Below are 19,028 nucleotides of genomic sequence, written 5' to 3' on the forward strand. Positions count from 1 at the left end.
TATTATTCAGCTGTGGGTGTCCACTTATGGCTGCTGCTGGCCTAAAAAGACCCTCGCTTTGACCTACTGTGGCTGTTCCTCATGGGTTATGATCTCTGACACACTCCAAGAACACCTAACAGGTCATCCCATTGAGGGTGGGGACCCTGAGTTGTACCTGGTTTCCCTATTATTGACCTAGAGTATTTATCATGATGGAAGTGCTTCTGGATAGGAGTGCCCCAGGATATTAGGTCTAGGTACCTTCAGAGATCACTGGAAGCTAACCTTTGATTTTGAAGACCACAGCTTGGGAGATAAGCCTTTCAATTCTTCCCAGGTCTCAGTCTTGAAACATCCTTGTAAGCTTGACCAATAGTGTCATTCCTATTTTACACAAAAGGGAACCTGACCACAGAGGATGCTCTTGTACTAAAGGGCTCCTTCTTCCTTACAACAGATCATCAATAATATTGTAAAAAAAAATGGAAGGAAAACGATGCCACTCATACAGGCACCTGGATGTCCCTGTGCCACTGGGGCAATGGCAAAGGGTATCCAGGCAGCATTGCCCACCAGTTCTTTTGCTCTGATGCAGGGCTTCTGCATTCACCCCCCACCACAAAGAAGAAACCTCTGGGCTCTTCAAGTTGCATCAAGAAGGCTTCAGAGCTTGTTTCAGCCCAGATGTAATTTATCCCGAGACTTTAATCTCTTCAAGCTCAGAGTAAGTGCGTGTTTCTCCTTAGCTGCTGGCCTTGCCAAAGCGACCCAGGAGCTGCACACAGCCAGCCTACAGCAGGCCAATTTCTGCTGCAGGTTACACCTGTGCAAACAGGATGTTTTCAGATTACTCCCCAAGCACCAGCTGTGCAAGCTGATTATTTTCAGCCAGCACCCCACTCCCACCTGGGTGACCTCATTAGTCCTGACAAAATTGCAAAACGGAGACTGTGGCCACTATTTAACTCTCTTGCTCTTTATGATGTATGAGGGGAAGTCAAGAGGGAGTTCTTTTCAAATCACATCATCAGTTTGCTTGGCTGGCAGTTAGACAAGTCCTTCTTTTTATTTGTAAACTGTGAAAATTTCACACAGACTTGCTGATATAATAAACCTGGAGCCTTGCAGCGTCTCTTTAGCAGTTATAAGCAGTTTCCTGCGTTATAAGCTGTGTGGGCTATGCTGCGTCTGCAAATTGCACAAAAGCCAAATGTTGGGAGGAGGTACACATCTAAACCAACAAGCCACAGTGGCAGAAATTGAAAATGTAGGTAAAGTGAGGTTGTGTTATAGAGTATTTGCTTATGCTACACACACACACACACGCATAAGTAATAATAATAATAAAAAAATGAAAGCAAATGCATGCTTGTGTTTTCAGGCTTCCAAAGGTGACTTAGTGAAGAATATATTACTAATATATGCAGTGTAGCAGCAACTGCTTTCTCACCATTACTATCAGAATTACACTGCGCTTAACAGGCATTAAAAAGATGGACAATAAAACAGCTTATAATTTAGACCCTTCAACAAGCTCTGGAACTTGTTTTTACTCTGAGTAAGAGCACACACACTACATTAGCAGCCCGTTAGACCCCTTTCTCTCTGTTGACTAAACACAAACCATCTCCTAACAGCTCTGTTAGCTAATACTGTCAGCTACTGACAAACTTGCCAGCTGGTCACATTTGGAGAAGAGAGATTATGTGCTCATGGGCACAGACTTCCAGTGCCAGCATGAACCGTACAGAGAATCCAGGACATCTTCATGGAGCGTATTCATAGTTGTTGTTGATTGTTCTGTTGTTGAATCCTTACCCTGGGAGACAAGGTCCACACTCTGCATCATTCTCCTGATCGCCTGGTGTCAGGACTGTGGCTCGAAAGAATCCCTCACAGTCTTTGTGCCGTCTGCATATCTGGTAGCCTCCTCTGGAAAACTTCTCTGACGGGCAGGGAATGCAGCCATAGTCCTCGTCTTTGGTGCCATATCCGCAGGTCTGCAACAACACAAAGTCATTGGCTCGTGTCACACACTGGCTGCTAGGAAAAGGGAATGCAGTACCTGGCACAGTGTAGTACCAAGTCCCTTAACATCTGTCCTAAAAAGGCCAGGGAAGGACATAAGAACAAAACACTCTCTGTCCTGGAGAGGAAAAGGGGAGCTGGGGTGTCATACTCCTTGACAGTGACCCTTCAAGGGCTATTCAAATCATGTTGCAGCCTTGGAAGTGAATTTCAGCTGCTGCTCAGATAAAAAATGAACTGCAAATTGGAGAATTGAGAAGAAAATTGCAGTGGAAACAGCGTTCCAGCAGGGATATCAGTGATCTCGTTTTCACGACAGGAGAGGCCACAAGGACCATTAGAAAAAGCAAGGTTTGCATGAGGTTTGGTAACCCCTGAACTCATGTGTCCATGTGTCCCAGATAAATGTTACATTTAGATTAAATAAAACTAATATGAAGTGGTTATTATTCAAACATCCTCGTTCAGGACTACCAACTGTGTGAAATTCTTGCAATGGGATGTTTATCCCATTAAAACCAAACAGGATTTCAGTAATTTATTTTTTAATATGCAACAATTATCTGCTGTAAATCAAATGGTTACTTAGGAACTGTAATTTAAAACGTGGCAGAAGCTTCCAAGTTCCTCTAGTGCCAAAATATCTTAGCAGGAGAGAGAAATTAAATTCTCTGTGTGGGGGGCCAGCGAGCATGCCAGACTAACCTATTTATCACACAATGCTGGAATGGCACTGTCAGGTTTTAAATAGCCGTTGAGATGAGAACGCACTGGCAGAGAACGTGTGTGAAGCTTTCACCTTACAACTTTTGCCATGCTACTTTTAGCAGGCTGCTCCTGGCACGCAGCATATGGGTGTGTGGGTGCATGGTGCCTGCCCCCACAGCACCCTCGTGCATGCGTGCGCTCCCATCCGAGGGATGCGTGGCCTAAAATTGCTCATGCATCCCTTTCTTTCCGTGTTTTCTCTCATATCAATGCATTACCACCTTGTAACAAAGCATTTATTTTTAGGCAGGGCATTTTCCATCCTAGAATTGCCCACAGGCTAGCTAAGTGTAGGAAAGCCTCATGATGCAGGCCGAGCGCGGTGCCCCCAAGTGACAGGCCTCGGCCCCTTCAGCCACCTCTCAGATGTCGTGTTGGGACTTCGACACATGTTCCCCCAGCCAGAGGAGGATGCTGAAATTACCATGTACGGCTCTTCACCCGGCTCGCACTTGGGGCAGTCGTGGCACATGCCGGTGGTTTGGTTGTAGTATTCGTTCTCGCCGCAGTTGGAGTATTCAGCGCTGGCGGAGTACACCAGGGAAACCTGCACCACAGACACCAGAGCATCACTGCCACCGCCTCCATCCAACACACCTCGTCCCCTCCCCTTGCCCAGCCACTGCAGTGGGTCTGACCTTGTGCCATGAGGCATCCCCAAAGCTCCCACTCAGGTGCTGAAGAAGTGCCGCTCCATGGGATGGAGGTGGTCACGGGTTTCAGCAATTTGGTCCTGTTAATAGTTTCTCAGAGCACCGATCTTTGTGCCTGTTGTCACAGCTGCTCCTCAAATATTGAAGGCCGTGGTTCCTGACCTGTTATTTCTCCTTCTCTCTGGTGCGGTAAATGCCCGAGTTTACTCCCTCCCCGCTCCCAACTCTAATGAGCCTTCACAAATGTGGCTGTAAGGGACAATTACAACAACCTGAGATAACGAGTTGCCTCGGGCCTCAACCGTGATATGGCTGAGTTTCATGCGACATCCAGGCTAATCAGCTCCTCCAGAGCCTGGTGGGCTGGAGCAGATGTCTTTTCTGCTTCTGCTCCATTTGGGGTCCTTCTCCTCCCTCCTCCTCCCTGTTAACTTCTCCCACACACTGGGAAGTACAGCTTTAAACAGATGTTCCTGTCTAAGTGGCACCAAAGAAAAAGCTTAAGTGTTTTATTGAATGGAAACTGATCCCAGTGTCCAGTGCTCAGCTGTCCGTAGGTGTGTCTTAGCAATTCATAGATGTTTGCAAAGACTTGAGCAGAACCCAGTGATCTTTGTGCGCTGGAAATGCCTGCATGCATGTGGATACCTACCACCAGAAAAGGGAACACGTGAGTCCATTTACATTCACCCAGGTGAGCCATGTTCTCTTGATATTTTACCTGAAACGATAGAATTGATGGTTGTTTATGAACATCAGTAAATATTTGTGTGTGTTGCCAAAACAAGAACAGAAGGGCTCATCAGCAGAACAAAGGTAAACGGGAGCGATGCCTGGAGTTATCCAGAGGTCTAAATAAAGAGAGGGGAGGTGTGCACGTGCACTCACACACACACACACACTGCGGCACATCTCCTGCCTCTCTGAGAAAGCTCATTGCATGAGGCAGCCTGGCCTTGCAATCTTCATACAAAATTGTCAGAGACGAGGCTACGAACCCTGGTATTTGCTGGCTTTTGGAGAAGTCCTCCTATAGGGGAACCGAGAGCTACATCATGATCACTAAATAAAAGAGGGCTGGGGGTCAGTAGCCCAGCCTGGCTTGTGTCCTCGACCCTGCCAGATCAGATTTGTCAAGCAAAGATCTGGAAGAAGCATCCAAAAGCTGAGCCAGGGAGCAACCTGATAGAGAGTGGCACAGGCAGACACCTTCCTCGCTGGCTCCCACAGACCTGCTGGGAAAGCCCAGAGCTGCCTTCGGTAACAAGCCTTGGCTTCTTTTCATTCCTAATAGGCAAGCTGTAGATTTAAGAGCTTAAACTCAAGGAGGAAGCTGAACTTTGTATTTTAAGTGTTATTACAATGGCTGGGGGGAAATAAAGGCTGTGATCTCTGTTGTAAACACACGTGCTAATTTATTTCATTTTTTTTTTCAAATTCAGTTCTATGAATAACTTTGAATAAGAGCTAATGTTGCATATTCATGTACTGGATTTCTTTCTAAGGGATAAAAAGAGACAGGAAAAAGCAACACAAATTGTTTGTCTAGCATGATACAATATATTTAATGGTATTGTTACAGCACATAATATGCCCTAGGGATTTTACAGCTTCAAATTGCAAATGTTTGAGATACATTTGCAACACTTTGGTCCTAGTAGATGTAAACTGCTTTTTAAATTTTCCACATCTCAGATACTGCAAGGTTTTTTGGCTCCCGGAAGAGTACAATTGCTGCTTTGTGCCACTTTCAAGCATACAATCTCCACTAGAGCAGCGCTGTAGAATTTGAGATAGCCACTAACATTTACATTTTTAAACACTAAATGGATTAAGCAAAGATTATATCACGCCGGCATCAAGCTAGGAACTTGCTTTATATGTTCCTTCTAGCAACGGGGCTAGCTGAGACAGGTAACGGGGTGGGTGGGTGGGTGGACAAGCTGAATTATAAGTATATTCTGTTCTGCAGGAAATTGCACTTTGAAACCTAGAAACAAAAGAGAATCAGAGATAAATTGTCCTAAAGCTGGAGGTGAGAGATGGAAAATAGTCATGCAATTGCATAAACTGTCAAACATTTAAGTTGGACAAAGGCTTTGGCTATGACAGTATAGTTACTTGGAAAAGTTCCAGGAATATAATCTTCACACACATGTCTGTTAAACTGAATCCTAATTATAAGAGAGCTTGTTAGACTTCATAAATGAATATTATCAAGGCTGTTTCCACACTGGTATTGCAAAGTCATCACATTTATTATAAATTGGGTCTGGACACAGAATTGCACTGGTGAAGTTTGAATCTGTAACTTTACAGTAAAAGCATGTCTTACAGTAACAACATGCTTCAGTTGCTTTCAAGCCACCCAGATGTTTACTGTTTGAGGTACTTACATGCAATCATAGCCAGATTTGAAAAATGGAAACGGAGAAGTATAAGCCTATTAATGCATAATACAATCTTCTCTATCCATTTGGTATTTATTTACATAAAATGTTGAAAGTGTCAAGTTATACATACATACATAAAATATTTTTCTATCTCAACATAAATATACATGTGGGGGTATGTTTTGTGTGTAAACATACATTTTTTCCCCCTGCATTCTGTCATTACACATGGCAATATGTCAAGCATATGGCAAATATTAACTGGAAAAAGCCAGTTCAAAGTGCTGAATATGACCGGATTAGAACACTAGGGGAGATTTTTTTTCCCCAGATTGGAAAACCGAAATGTTAAAATTAATTATTCTCCCTCCCTCCCCCCTGCCTCACCCATTCAAGTATGTTGCTATAAACTGACAATGTTATTTTCTGTTTGTGTGTTTTATCTGTTTATTTTTTTTCCTGTTTTTATTTTTGTTTCCTTTAAAGTCAAAACCCAAAATGTTTACTTAATTTTTATAATGAAGGACTGGGGAAAGTCTGGTGCAGGAGGTTTCTGGCAGTAGGGCCATAGGTAGCCCCTCAGCTGGGATGATACCTGCTGGTATCTACCAAGATATGCTAGGCTGCTCTTGGGCTTGATGTCAATTTTCAAGCATTTTAATTTACACCCACACCATATCATCTATCACACATTAATCCCATGTGCACAACAAGGGATTTTCTAGTGCTAAGATCACTTTTGTGCCTAGCTGACATATGTAGAAACACGCAAAGCTTGGACAATCTGCCTCCATCTGCCAAGAAGCAGGAAAAACAAAAACAAAACAAAAGCACAACCAACAAACCAACCAAACAAAAAACCTCCAGTTATTATGGCCCCTAACCATTAAAAGTAATTAGCTCTGGGGAATTCTTGAGTGAATTTATAGGCAGTTCCCCTTCCCTTCCTATTCCCAGGTACACAGGACTGCTGGGGGCCTCCAGGAGTAAAACGAGGAGCCCTGGGCCCTGGTAAGAAGTAGAGGGAAACCCTGGTTTACACAAATTTGGCATCCATGCATCCACTCAGGACATGTCTGCTGTCTCACACTGACTGCCATGATGCTGGCATAGGATGCTGCCTCGGTAATCTCAAAGGGCAGAAATCGAGCTCCAGATTTGAAGCAATCCGTGGGCTGTCCCCTGTGGACACAGGGCATACTAAGACACTTCTTAATTCAGGAGATGAGGAGCAGATCATGCATCTGTGTAGAGCTTCGCTGCTCCAGTAAAACCCTTTATTTATGAATGTTTGGCAGGCAAAACTGAAGTCTTGGTCTACTGCTGATCTTTTTGATTACTGGTACTAAAGCATGTGTAGGAAATCCAGATTAAAATGTGTACCAGTGCACAGAAACAATTTTGCAAATCCTTCTTTGCGCCTCCACCATACGTGATTTTTGGGAAAGCCTCACTTTGTGCAGGTTTTGTCCTACAAACTTAGTCCTTCTTCATGTGCATGTAAATATCAGCTGCAGAATACATCAGCTGATTGGCGTTGAGCTTATGGCACAGAAGATTTGACCAGAGAGGAGTAATGTCAGTCTGCATGTTTCAAGTGAAACAAATGACCCTGTCCCATAGGACGGCAGGCAGAGGTCAGCAGGAAGAAGCTGGAAGTATATTTTTGGAGGGACCACACAATGGCTCCCATGAAGTATGGGATTTCCAGCAGCTCATCTGCTGAGCCCTCCGCACATCCTTACTCAACGCTTCAGCTGAGGACAAGTGGGTGTCAGGAGAGGAGGTGTAAAACAAAGCTTGGGTCTTTGTGGATCAGGTGTGCGACACGCAGCAAGTCCCAGCATGACTAGAGGGGGTTGCTAATTACAGCCATATTTGCCTTTCAGGGCATATTCGTTAATAACTTAGGAATACACACAGAAGCTGACAGGAAAAGGAAGACTATTTTCCCGGTGGCAACCACAGCAAGCAGTGCTAGAGACTCGCTGTCTCAGCTTCTCTCCAGGAGACTGCGAGGCACAGATTTGGCCCGGGGCAATAGGAAAAGAGACGCCTGAGACCCTGTTACTCAAATATTTCTCTTCCCAGATGAAAGGTCCTTCAGTGCAGCCTTTGCGGCATGTTACCATGGCCTGGCAGGTACACACAAATAAATAAATAAATAGATATATACATCCCCAGGCAGAAAATGCTTCGTTCGTGCTGTCTGAAGGATAAAGAGCAGCATTTGCTGTAGTCAGCCTTTGAATTTAATTTACTTAGATAATTAGGTAGCGTTGCCACTAGGTTTACAGTATCCATGAGTAAATGGAGTAAATATACAGAATACACAAACAATGAGGTTACCGTAGTTGGTGGTCTAAGCTAAAACTCATAACTTCTGATAGACAGCCTTAACGGTTATTTTAGTTCCGAGTCTTCATTATTAACACAGTGTAAAAGCTAATTTCCTATCAGATATTTTTTGTCTTTAAAAAAAGGTCTGTAAAAAAAATGAGGAGGAACACAAGGATCAAAGAAATCTGTGCTCCTTAATGCTGCAGAGGGGATTTTTTTTTAGTGTCTCTGCATTTCTTTAGTTTCATCACTGATGTAGATACACTTCAGGGATGCAAATCTTGACTTCACGAGAGGAAAGGCACAACAGCTGTCTCTGAGAGCTTTGCTATTTTGATATTTCTGTACACACACAGACATATCTGTCTGGGAAACAGAATGCTAGACAAAAGGACTTGTATAAATAAATGTGGGTAGACCATACGAACTTCACAGGTGCCACCAACAAATCCAGTGCCTACCCTGTGTTCCCAAGGTTTTATGAGAGGAACCTCGTGAACTGCCTTTTCCACAGATTATCACAGTTTCTCACATGCACTTGGTAGATAATCTTTGTATGCTCCCGATGCTGCTAAATCCTTCTTAACCGAGATAAGCATATAATCCTCACTGCAGGGCCTCATAAGTTTCAGAGTTCAGCAGCAGAGTTTAGTTTGGCTCCAGCCTCGCAAAAAAAGATGTGGTTTGAATTTTCCTTTCAAGAGGAGAGAGGCATCTCTGAGCCCGTCATTGAATGACAATGATGGCAGCACAAGGCTGGCAGGAGAATAAACTTAGACAACTATAAGCAAATAAAAAACATGGAGATTATGAAGAAAACTATTGTGTAGTCCTGGTTACAGTTTGTATTGTTGTGAGCTCCAGAATATTGCACAGAACAATATAGCATTTGCAGGACAAGATGAACTACACAGTTTCTCGTATCTGCTTTATATCACTTTGACCTTGCAAATACATGTTAAAAACAACCCCAGAGAAAGATGTAAGAAGCGTTACAATGCTACAACTCTATTCTTCCTTTTACCTGAAACATCAAAAGGAAGCTACAAGAGCTCAAGCTACACATACCTCTTTAATTGCCTCTGTGATCTGGCACCTCCACCAGAAAAATAATTCATTGCTCAGGCGTAGGAATGAGATTTTTTTTCCAGTGGTAGTTGTATTGACTAGAGGAGACATAGAAGATTGCTTGATTTGTTAATGGGGGCACCACATGCTGAAGACGTGGGGGCAATGAAGACTAATAAAGAGCTGTGTGTTTCCTCACAGACTGGCTTATCTGGAAACTACATCTGGAAGTCTGTATCCAAAGTTGTTTTCTCATCTTACACAAAGACACATGTTGGTTCTCGTGTAGACAGGCCATCAGCTTTCTGAAAAATGTTTTCAGGAAAAAAAAAAAAAGAAAGAAATGATGTGATGCAGGAAAAAAAGCAAAAGAGAGAAGGAAAGAAAGGCCCTTTTAAGCTTGCTTTGTGCATCCAGCTCACCTGCCTGTAGAAATGAGGGCAGAAATTAGGTGTGAGTACCCACAGTTCACCTTAGTGGTGTTCCTGCTTGGAAGGAGGCTGTTTTGTGGGGAAGTGATGGAGCAGCGAGAAGGCCCTCATGACCTCTGGATGTTCAGGCTGCTGCTGTGGCTCTCCTGTCAGTGTTATTTTATGCAAGCAAATGCTCACGAGGGCAAAAAATGTGAGCAGGGGCCTGCACCTTCCTCAAGTCAAAAGGCTGCTCTGACCCCTAGGCTAAGTAACGTGATCTCTTTTGTTTTCTATAATTAAGAAAAATAACAATAATAATCTGGGATTTGTTCTGACACACAATTAAAAAAATAAAATCAGAAACCTCATGTCTGTAATGAGGAAAAAAAAAAAATCTTGAGTTGTTTTGGCCAGCCCCCATGAGGATTTTCCTCAGTGGGAGAGGCTCTCTTTCAACCTCTCTGAAAGCATAATTTTTTGAAGATGATTTACATGAAGACATCCCTTTTATTTTGAGCCCCTCCTGCTGGGAAGTGCTACGACATATTCCTCCTGGCTTGCTCGCTTCTTGTCAGAGGGCCCGGGCTGCTCTTGTAGGAAAGGCTGGCGGCGGGCAGGTGGGAGAGGCTGTGCCATGCTCCCCCAGGGGCTTCTGGAGTTTTCCATGAAGAAGGATGCAGGCCAGATCTGACACCACCGGGACAGGCTGTAAATGAGCACGTATGCTTCAGGATTGAATAACTCCAGTGCAAGAAGTAATGAAGAACTGTGGTTGTACACTATCTGCTGGGTAACCCCAGGGCCGCCTCAGCACTGTGCTTCTCGCCGGGCCTGACGCCTCACCGCCTGCCCCTGCCTGAGGGACAGGACTCTCACTTTTGGCACTGTGCTTCCAGGGGTGAGCTGAAATTGCTGGGATGAAAACAACTCGCTTTAGATTCAGAAGCTCTCCCTAATTCCTAAGACATGTATTACTTCCCCTTCGGAGCAAAAAATTAAAAGCCTATTAGGAAAATACAAACCACTGATGCAGTGATGATGTTTTCCTAACATCTTTTCCTTTTTACAGGGCTTTATGCTTTCTAGATGACAGATAACATAATGAGAACAGCCTGAGCCTTGGCTTGCATTACAAAGATCGATAAGGATTTGAGCTCACACTGCTTCCGTTCCTTAGGGTCCCATCCTGTGAGCTGCTGAGCACCTCAAAACATGATGATATTTGGGAAGAAGGGGATTTTTAGTACCCTGCAGAGACTGACAACCTTTCTATACTACAATTGTTGATAGACAGGACAGAAGAGAAGAAATTTAGAAATACTTTATTGGAAGAAATCAAGCTGAAATCCTACGGTGACCATCAACAGAATTTACAGAAATTGTAAATAGAATAGAAACCCTATGGTGGCTATCAATAAATAACGTCTGTTCTTAGCTCTGCAGCACATTTGCATTCTTAGCTAAAAACCAGAATATTTGTTAGAATGGTCAAAACACAGTTCTGTTTTTATTTTCCATGGTTTACATGCTGCATCTCAGGCGGACAATGAGTAGCAGCGGTGGGCTTTTCATAGGGTGAACCTCTCAGGAGCAGGTCACCACATGAAGGAGAATGTCACTGGGATGGTCCCAGCCATGAAATTCAAGTAAAAGTGCATTAAGCAACACTGGAGCCAATTCACTGTGTTAGGCAAACATGACAAACTCAGTATTAGGTGGTGGCCTTTTATACTTTGGTACTTGATTTCTGAGTCCCAGAAAAGCCTCTTGTTTGTCAACAGGCCTCTGTCTTGCAGACAAAGGGATACATACACTGCCAACAAGCATTAGTTTTTTTATTATTCTACTTTTTACATAACCATGTTTGAAGGGGATTTATTGCTTTTGCAAACCAAAGGCTGGCTGCATTTAAATTCAGAGCTATATCCCGAGCTGCCCATGCCACCATTGTCACTGGGGAGAGCAGGGAGAGGGGTGGGGGAGCCCTCGGCCAGGAAAATTGGCCACACAGGCAGCTGGGGCCACAAGGTGCCCAAGGGCGAGGTGGCAGGGGGTTACTGCCCTGGGATGACCTGGTGGAACAAACCTCATGAACCTCCTCCATCCACACAGCCCATGGGTGTGGGTCCCACCTGCGGAGACAGTGAGGGGATGGGGCCTGAAGGCCAAAATGCAGCTCCCAGTGCAAGATGAGGAGGGGGAACGTGCTGGAGCAGCCAAATCCCCAGTGTCTGGGGGCAGTTATGAGCTACAACCTGCTGAGGCATACAGGAGGAGAGAGCATGGCCGTGTCTAACAGCAGCCCAAGTCACAGCCCACTCTACACACATGCCTACATAAACTGCATGTTCACAGGCACACACGTGTACGCAAATGCTTCTATTTATACCCGCATGCCCCCAAAAGGTGCTGGCTGCCCCTCAAATCTCTGCTTCAGGCTGGAACCCTCAGATCTCAGATGTCCTGGTGGAGGCAAATCCCTCTGCTTCACAGGGGCACAGTTAGAAAGCGAAGAATTGGCTTTCTCTGCTGTGATACTTTCTCTTTCGAGTTGATAATCATAAAATCTCTTCATAATTTCTCTGAGGCCCTTTTTTTTTTTTTTTTTCTCTTTTTCTTTTTTTTTTTTTTCTCTAATGAAGGTGTTTACATTCCTAATTAAGGAGCACATTAAGCCTAGTGGTACCTTATCTGATAAACCTGTTACTAGGCTATGTCAAGCTGAACCTTCCAAGGGAGCAAGCTGGTTTTATAAACCGGTTATCCTCTGGGCTGGAAATGCGCATCCAAGAGCTTGCAATTAACTTGGGTTAATTACAAAATACCAGAAATGTAATAACATATTTAAAAATATATCACAGGTGCTAATGACCTTTTTTTTCTCTCCCCCCACCCCACCTCCCTGTTCTTCCCCCCCCTCTGCAGGAGCTGACAGGCTGTCACTGCCCTCCCAGTTAGCAACCCCCCAACTCCACAGGTGTTAACCATCATTCTCTCTCATGTGGTGGGATTGATTAGCATAATAAGATTGATCTGAGAGTGATTGCTTCTAACTTGCAGCTAGCTTGGCTTACATTGCTGGTTTTTGGACCTGCTGAAGGAGCTAGACCGGAGAGCCGTTTACCTGGTTTAGGTATATCAACTGGTCGCACAAAAGGGATCGCTTCCTCTACAAACCTATTCCCCCTACCCAATTGCCCCCATCCCACGCACATCCTGAGAACTTTGTGACAACACCAGCAGCAGTGCTATGCAAAATGCAAGCTTATTTGAGTAAACACGTGACCTCCTTCCCATGGAGGAACAACCTTGCATCTGTACCCTGGCTGTTTCAGCAGGAATATTGCCTTACAACTTGGCACACTAGCAATTTTTTTATTGCAGTTTGCAGCTTCTTATACCCTTATATATTTTGGAGAGTAGGCAGGAGCCTTCGGTTCAGTAATTCCTCTCCTGACATGACTCATCTGTAGCTTGCTCATTTTTTACTTAGTGGACCTACTCCATATTCCTTATGTATAACAGTGTCAAATGCTTTATTGAAGTCCAGACTGCCCATGGTACCTGTCTCCACTTAGAAATTAAGGCCATCATGTTAAGGACTGCTTAGGAGACTAGTTTTACCTATTAGGTCATATTGTATTGCACATCTAAAGGAAACCTTTATTTCTTTTATGACTTTACAGAAGACATAGGTGCATTTCTTTTGAAAAAAAATAAATCAACAACAACCAAAAAAACCCCAACTGTAAATAAAACAACAGGAGTTATTAACTCCCAGCATAGATAGGGAGGGGAGAATGCCCTCAGAATTGGGGTATCACCATCCAAAAATTTTATAAGAACAACCTCTCTCTGAAAGCCCCACATCAGACTGCTGAAACCATGAAAGACAATGAGCAAGGCAGAGCATGGGAGGGTGAATGACTGTGTCTCCCACCAGCCCACATCTGCACTGGCTGGCAGAGGTGTCTGGCTGGAGGAGAAGGGCTGAGAAGGGAAAATGTGTGCTGGTAGAGACTGAGTTGGAAGATTTGTGGTGCTACAACTCCACTATGCTGAGAACAGAAAAAGAGTTTTTTATCATCCATATGCACATTTATTTCCTCATCCCATTCCAGTGATATGAGCACAAGAAAACATGAAGATGTGGTTTAAAAAGCATTGCATTGTCCTGATGCAGAGGCAATGTGATGGAAACATGGCAAAGCATTACAGAGAAAATGAAGAGGGTAATACCCAAAGAAAACTGAAGCAATGGTGAACATCATAGTTTTGTGGTCTTGAGTTCTACAATGTCAACTTTTAGTAGTGCCCATTTTTAAAATTTATATTCATCTGAAGCTACTCTTTGATAAAAGAGTCTTTAGGCAAGCTAAGATTGTGAATGTAACTTTGAACCAATTGTAGACTTTATAATATGTAGGAAAAATGAAATGAGGACAAGAAGGGGACCTCTGGGAAGAAATGACTGTCCTAAAATGTCTGGAAGAAAAAGAGCCAGTGAGAGAAGGAAAAAAAAAAAAAGTGTTTTACAGTTTTTCCCAGAAATATTGAATATGCTCAAATAAACATAATCATTTCTGGTACAAACCAGAAGGTGCCACATTTTCCTACCAGATGATGAGGGATGTTGTAGTGAATAAATACAGCTCCTTCCAGCTGCCTGAATAGTTACATGTAACATCTGGTCGGTTTTGAAACATTTTGGATTTGGCTATTCTTTAAAAACGAGAACTTCCTATAGTTACCCTCAGAAGCTCTGAAATGTGAAGTGTCATCCACAAGCAGCTGAGGACCTTCTGCTCCCTCTGACTGCAGTACTTGCAGAGAAAGGAGGTGCTCTGGGACAGCATTGTTTTGCACTGCAAAATTAAAGCCAGATGCAAACTATCCTCTCCATAAAACACGCTTGAACAGATTTAACACTGTCCCTCCGGTGGTTAATTTAATGTCATGACTTCATATTTGCCATATGAGTGTTTTCTTTAAACATGCTGCAAGTGAAGGTTTGCAGAATTCAATCTCCTAAACAAGATCCTGACTCCACTGGAGGGCAGCACATTAGCACTTATATTAACGCCGCGCTCACTACTTGCTTCCGAGAAGGCAGATTTTTTTAAAGAAATATTCAGCTATCATGTGAGGTTCTGCTTAATGGAACAAATACGCACAGACAGATATATACAGTGAATATCTCTTCTTAGAGGCTCTGTTAGATCACTGAATTGTTAGCTAAATGATCAACACTAACCTGAGAATGAAACCAAGCCTGAAAGTATAGAGGTAGTTTAAAGATAAACTATTTATTGGCACCAAGATCAACAGATTCTAAATTAGCTACAAAGCTGCAGGGAATAATGACATGTGAAGTCAGATTTTTCTTTTTCTTTTAATTTTTTTTTTCTTTTCTTCTTCATTTTTTTTTTTTTTAATTCTTAGCCCCTCGGGAGATTTGGGATGGTTTGATGTTCCTCTGGAGACTTGTCAAAATTCTGCAGAAACTTAATAGCCTGCCAACATGGGTGGTTGCTGCTGGAAGGCATTTCAACATGGCAAGGGTCCTGTCTGCGCGCTGCAGACCTGCATCACTCACAGGCTGCTTGGAATGACATGAAAACAGGAGCTGTGCGGTGTCAGGACCCCGCACGCAGCTTCGCGGGGGTAACGTGTGCGTATCCCCGCTCTCCCAGGGCAGCCAAGGTGTGGGAGGAATCCATTTGGCCTCGAATCATTCTGAGCACCGCCTTGGTGTTAAACCCCACATGGTGCTACCACACCCATATACCAGGGCTTGGGTGGGACTGGGCTCTTACCTCATGAATAGAGCAGAAATGAAGGCTGGAGGGTGAGATGAAGCTGTGTGGAAGCAGGAATCGGGGCAAAAGTTGAGGCCCAAGGCTGGACGAGGCATGGAGGGCAGGCATCCAGGCTGGGAGGCTTAGACCAGAGCAGGACACCAAGGCTGGGGACAGGAGAGGGGAAAATGGAAAGCAGTGGAGCCAAGCACAGGCTGTGGTTGCCCTTTGGTGGAGTCCCACCTGCTGGCTACCCCACAGCCTGCTGTGGAGATTGCTGCCTGGTAGAACATGGGTTATGTGACCCCACAGAATGGCACAGGGGTTGGAGGCAACCTCAGTCTCCTCTGAGCGAAGCACGCAGGTCGCCAAGGCTTCAGGAAGCAGAACTGGAGCCATCCTGTGCAGAGAGGCAGGATGGGGAAAAGGATGAGTCTTAAACCATCCTTGTGATGATGTTCAAGTTCCTACTTGAAGGCACGGGAGAAGATTGCTTCATGCAGTGATGTCTGCCCTGTGGCAGCACACAGAGAACTGCTCACACTTCCCCCGGCAAAGCTCTGCAGCACCGTGCCAACCTCCTTGGGATGGTGACAAGAATGAAAGCAAAGAATTTACCTGAATTTACCTGGTTACATGCCATCTCGAAGGGAGAAATACAGATACTCTGGCCTGAAGTGAGAAGCTGTGTAGCTGAGGGATACCAGCACGCAGAGCAGGCACCATAGGTGAAACACGGGAATTACAGCAGAGCAGAGGAGGGCCTTGGGCAGGTTTCACAGAATCACAGAATCACAGAATTTCTAGGTTGGAAGAGACCTCAAGATCATCTGAGCAAAGCCCTGAGCTGTACGCAGGAAGAAATGTTTGGCAGAGAGGGACCTGCTCTGCCATATTGGCTGGGGCTGCCCATGGATCTCACTGGGGCCTTCAACGCATCTTTGCAGTGGCATGGTTGTACTTTCTGAGAAGAGACAGGTGCTTTTGGTTACTTGTTGGCCTGAGCAATGTCTTGTCCCTGCCTGGGTACATTCAAACAGGTTTTGGAGAAGAGCTGAGCAGGAATAGCAGAGCTATTTAGGAACCCTCTAGGCTAGGAAGAGGCAGAACTTGCTGGAAGGTTGTGCTGACTCATCAGTCCTTGGACTGCGGAGCTTGTAGAAGAGGAGGTTCTCATTGTGCTTTGTGGGTTTTTGTTTTGTTTTGTTTTGTTTTTCATGGCTGGACATGCAGTGGATGGCTTTCTCTGAGAGCCTTGCAGCCAAGAATGGAGATTTACCTCACCACGGGTTGGACGAGCATGTCTGGGCTTTATAAGAAAGAGACTTCCGAAGCAAGAGGAGGAAGCTGAGATGACCCTCAAAGAGATGGCCTAAATAGATGCCACACTGCAGATAAACTCTATGACCATGGCAGGCTCTGGGCAGAGGTGAAAGGGTGCTGGGAAGCAGTGCAGCTGGTCACAGAGAGGAGAAACAGTGCCTGGTTGGAGGTACGTCACTCCACTCCCCTTGCAGGCAGAAGAGAAGTGCAAGGCAGAAAACAGAGCTAGCTAAAACTAAGATAACTCTAAGAAGATTAAAAATATTTTCTTGTAATTAATGGATAATTCATGGCTATCAGGATTATAAGAAAGAAGAAGAATAGCTTACAGCTGTAAATTCAAGTATTTACTATTTCGGCGTTTAAGAACTTACCATAATTGCAGCAATGAGAGGCTGAATGCTCTCCTTGGATTAAACTTGCCTGGATTCAGATGATACTGCAAACACTCCTTCATTTCATATGGACCTTTATTGGAAAACTTGGATCACAGATGCTTACTGTTTTGGATGTTGCATCCACATCTTATGCCTTCATACATTTTATTACTAAACATGGAAAAAGCATAATTCTCACTATATTTCATTTCTATCACATCTGACAGCTGCCTAGTTTGTGTTTATGTGCATGGTATTTGTGGCCAAGTATTTTAACATGGAAATTCCTTTTCAAAGCCAGCATGGATGCTTTTCCTCTGCTTCATCCCCTTATTTTTGAAGGAGTGACTGTGATGGTGAGGTAACATTATGATGATGAGTTATGTTAAAATAGCCTAGTTAAAATGATTTTCTTTCATCTTCTTGACTGTAATTTCTTTAAAACACTATGTACCTCTAAGACACACCTAGTATCAAAAGCACTGCAGTATAAAGCCATTAGATTTTACAAAGAATTAAATTGATGATTCTATATATCAGTACAGTAAAATGCATCCTGTCAGAAAACAAACAAACAAACAAACAAAATGGTGATTCTGAGATCTGTGCTTATTACAGACTTGACAGTTATCAAATAATCCAACTATCAAAAGAAAAAAAAAAAAAAGGACCAGATGGAACCTCTGAAAAGTTATCTAATCTACCCTTCTGTTTCATGCTAAGACAAAATCATTCTCTGCCACACCAACAAAGGTGTATCTAACCAGGTCTCAGGAAATCCAGTGATAGAAATTTCAGTTTGCCCTCAGCCATTTATTCCACTAGTTTGCCATTCTCAGTCTGAGACAGCTTCTTTTCATCTCTAATCCACATCTCTCTTCCTTCACTTGAAACTGCTGCTGTTTGTCTTATCCACCACAGATACAAAGAACACATTATTTCCTTCTGCTCCGCAGTAGTCCCCGAGGTATTTGAGTCTGATATAACATTTTATGGAAAACAGTCCTAAGACTGGATAATCTTGGCATTAGTAAGCCAAGATTTCTAGAGTACCGGTTGTTATTGCTTCTACCTAGATTTTATCCATCTTGTCGCCATTTTTCTTGAGATGAATGTCTAAAACTTCGTTTATTGAAGGCCTTGGCCATCCTGGATGAAGCATTTCATAGAAGGGTTTATAAGGTTTTATTTACACATCCCAGGACAAGGTTGTAATGAGAATAAAGAGCCTGCAGTCAGGTAGGGATCAACTAGAAACTAAATTCTCATCTGTTAAGCTACTAAATGTATGAGACTGGTGAGCTCTTTGACTTGTTCTTCTCCCTCTTTCCCTGAAATCTGTTGGCATTTCTACCGAGATGCGAGAAAATAACTTGCACTTGTAAGAAATACATCAGTTTTGCAGTGCTGTTATTCACACACCAGCAAATACTTTCCTTTTGTGCCTAACAACTGCTATGGTTTTTTTATCTTCCTGGAGTAAACTCTACCAAATTTCTTGTTTGCCAGTGATGCCATAGCAACATGTTCCCATTTTCCGCATACTCCTTGCTTTGCCAGGTTGGTGAAGGGGATGTTGAGACTGACATGATAAGAGTGTTTTCATCTGGAGAACAAAAGCAATCTGCACCCTCAGGAAGCTGTCATCATACCTCCTGCAGACTGCTGAGCCATGCCAGCTCAAAGCTTTTCACTGTGGTGCTGGATGAAAGCAGTGACTCCAACATCATGAGCTGCTATTTCGAGTTGGATGCTCAAGTTGCTAAAAAAGATTTTTTTCTGGCAGAACATCTTTGCAATATTTCCACTACAAAAACCTGCTTTCATCCTCAAATTCTAATGTCTCGTTTTGAGGACTGAATGTATTACGGGCAAATACACTTGC

At 43.7% G+C, this 19,028-nt stretch overlaps 1 protein-coding gene across 3 annotated transcripts in view; it reads right to left on the reverse strand.

Moving 5' to 3' along the window:
* EDAR (ectodysplasin A receptor) overlaps positions 1 to 19,028 on the reverse strand; it is a 70,277-nt gene that overhangs the window by 22,400 nt on the left and 28,849 nt on the right. For all 3 annotated transcript variants that reach the window (XM_021277640.4, XM_072031536.1, XM_005027742.6), the window contains 3 exons: positions 4,084 to 4,152; positions 3,203 to 3,325; positions 1,801 to 1,982 (listed from right to left, as the gene is read on the reverse strand). In XM_021277640.4, the coding sequence (XP_021133315.1) occupies positions 1,801 to 1,982; positions 3,203 to 3,325; positions 4,084 to 4,152 (374 nt within the window). The remainder of the gene's footprint in view (positions 1 to 1,800; positions 1,983 to 3,202; positions 3,326 to 4,083; positions 4,153 to 19,028) is intronic.

The sequence above is a fragment of the Anas platyrhynchos genome, chromosome 1, assembly GCF_047663525.1.
Source record: "Anas platyrhynchos isolate ZD024472 breed Pekin duck chromosome 1, IASCAAS_PekinDuck_T2T, whole genome shotgun sequence".
Taxonomy (NCBI): Eukaryota; Metazoa; Chordata; class Aves; order Anseriformes; family Anatidae; genus Anas; species Anas platyrhynchos.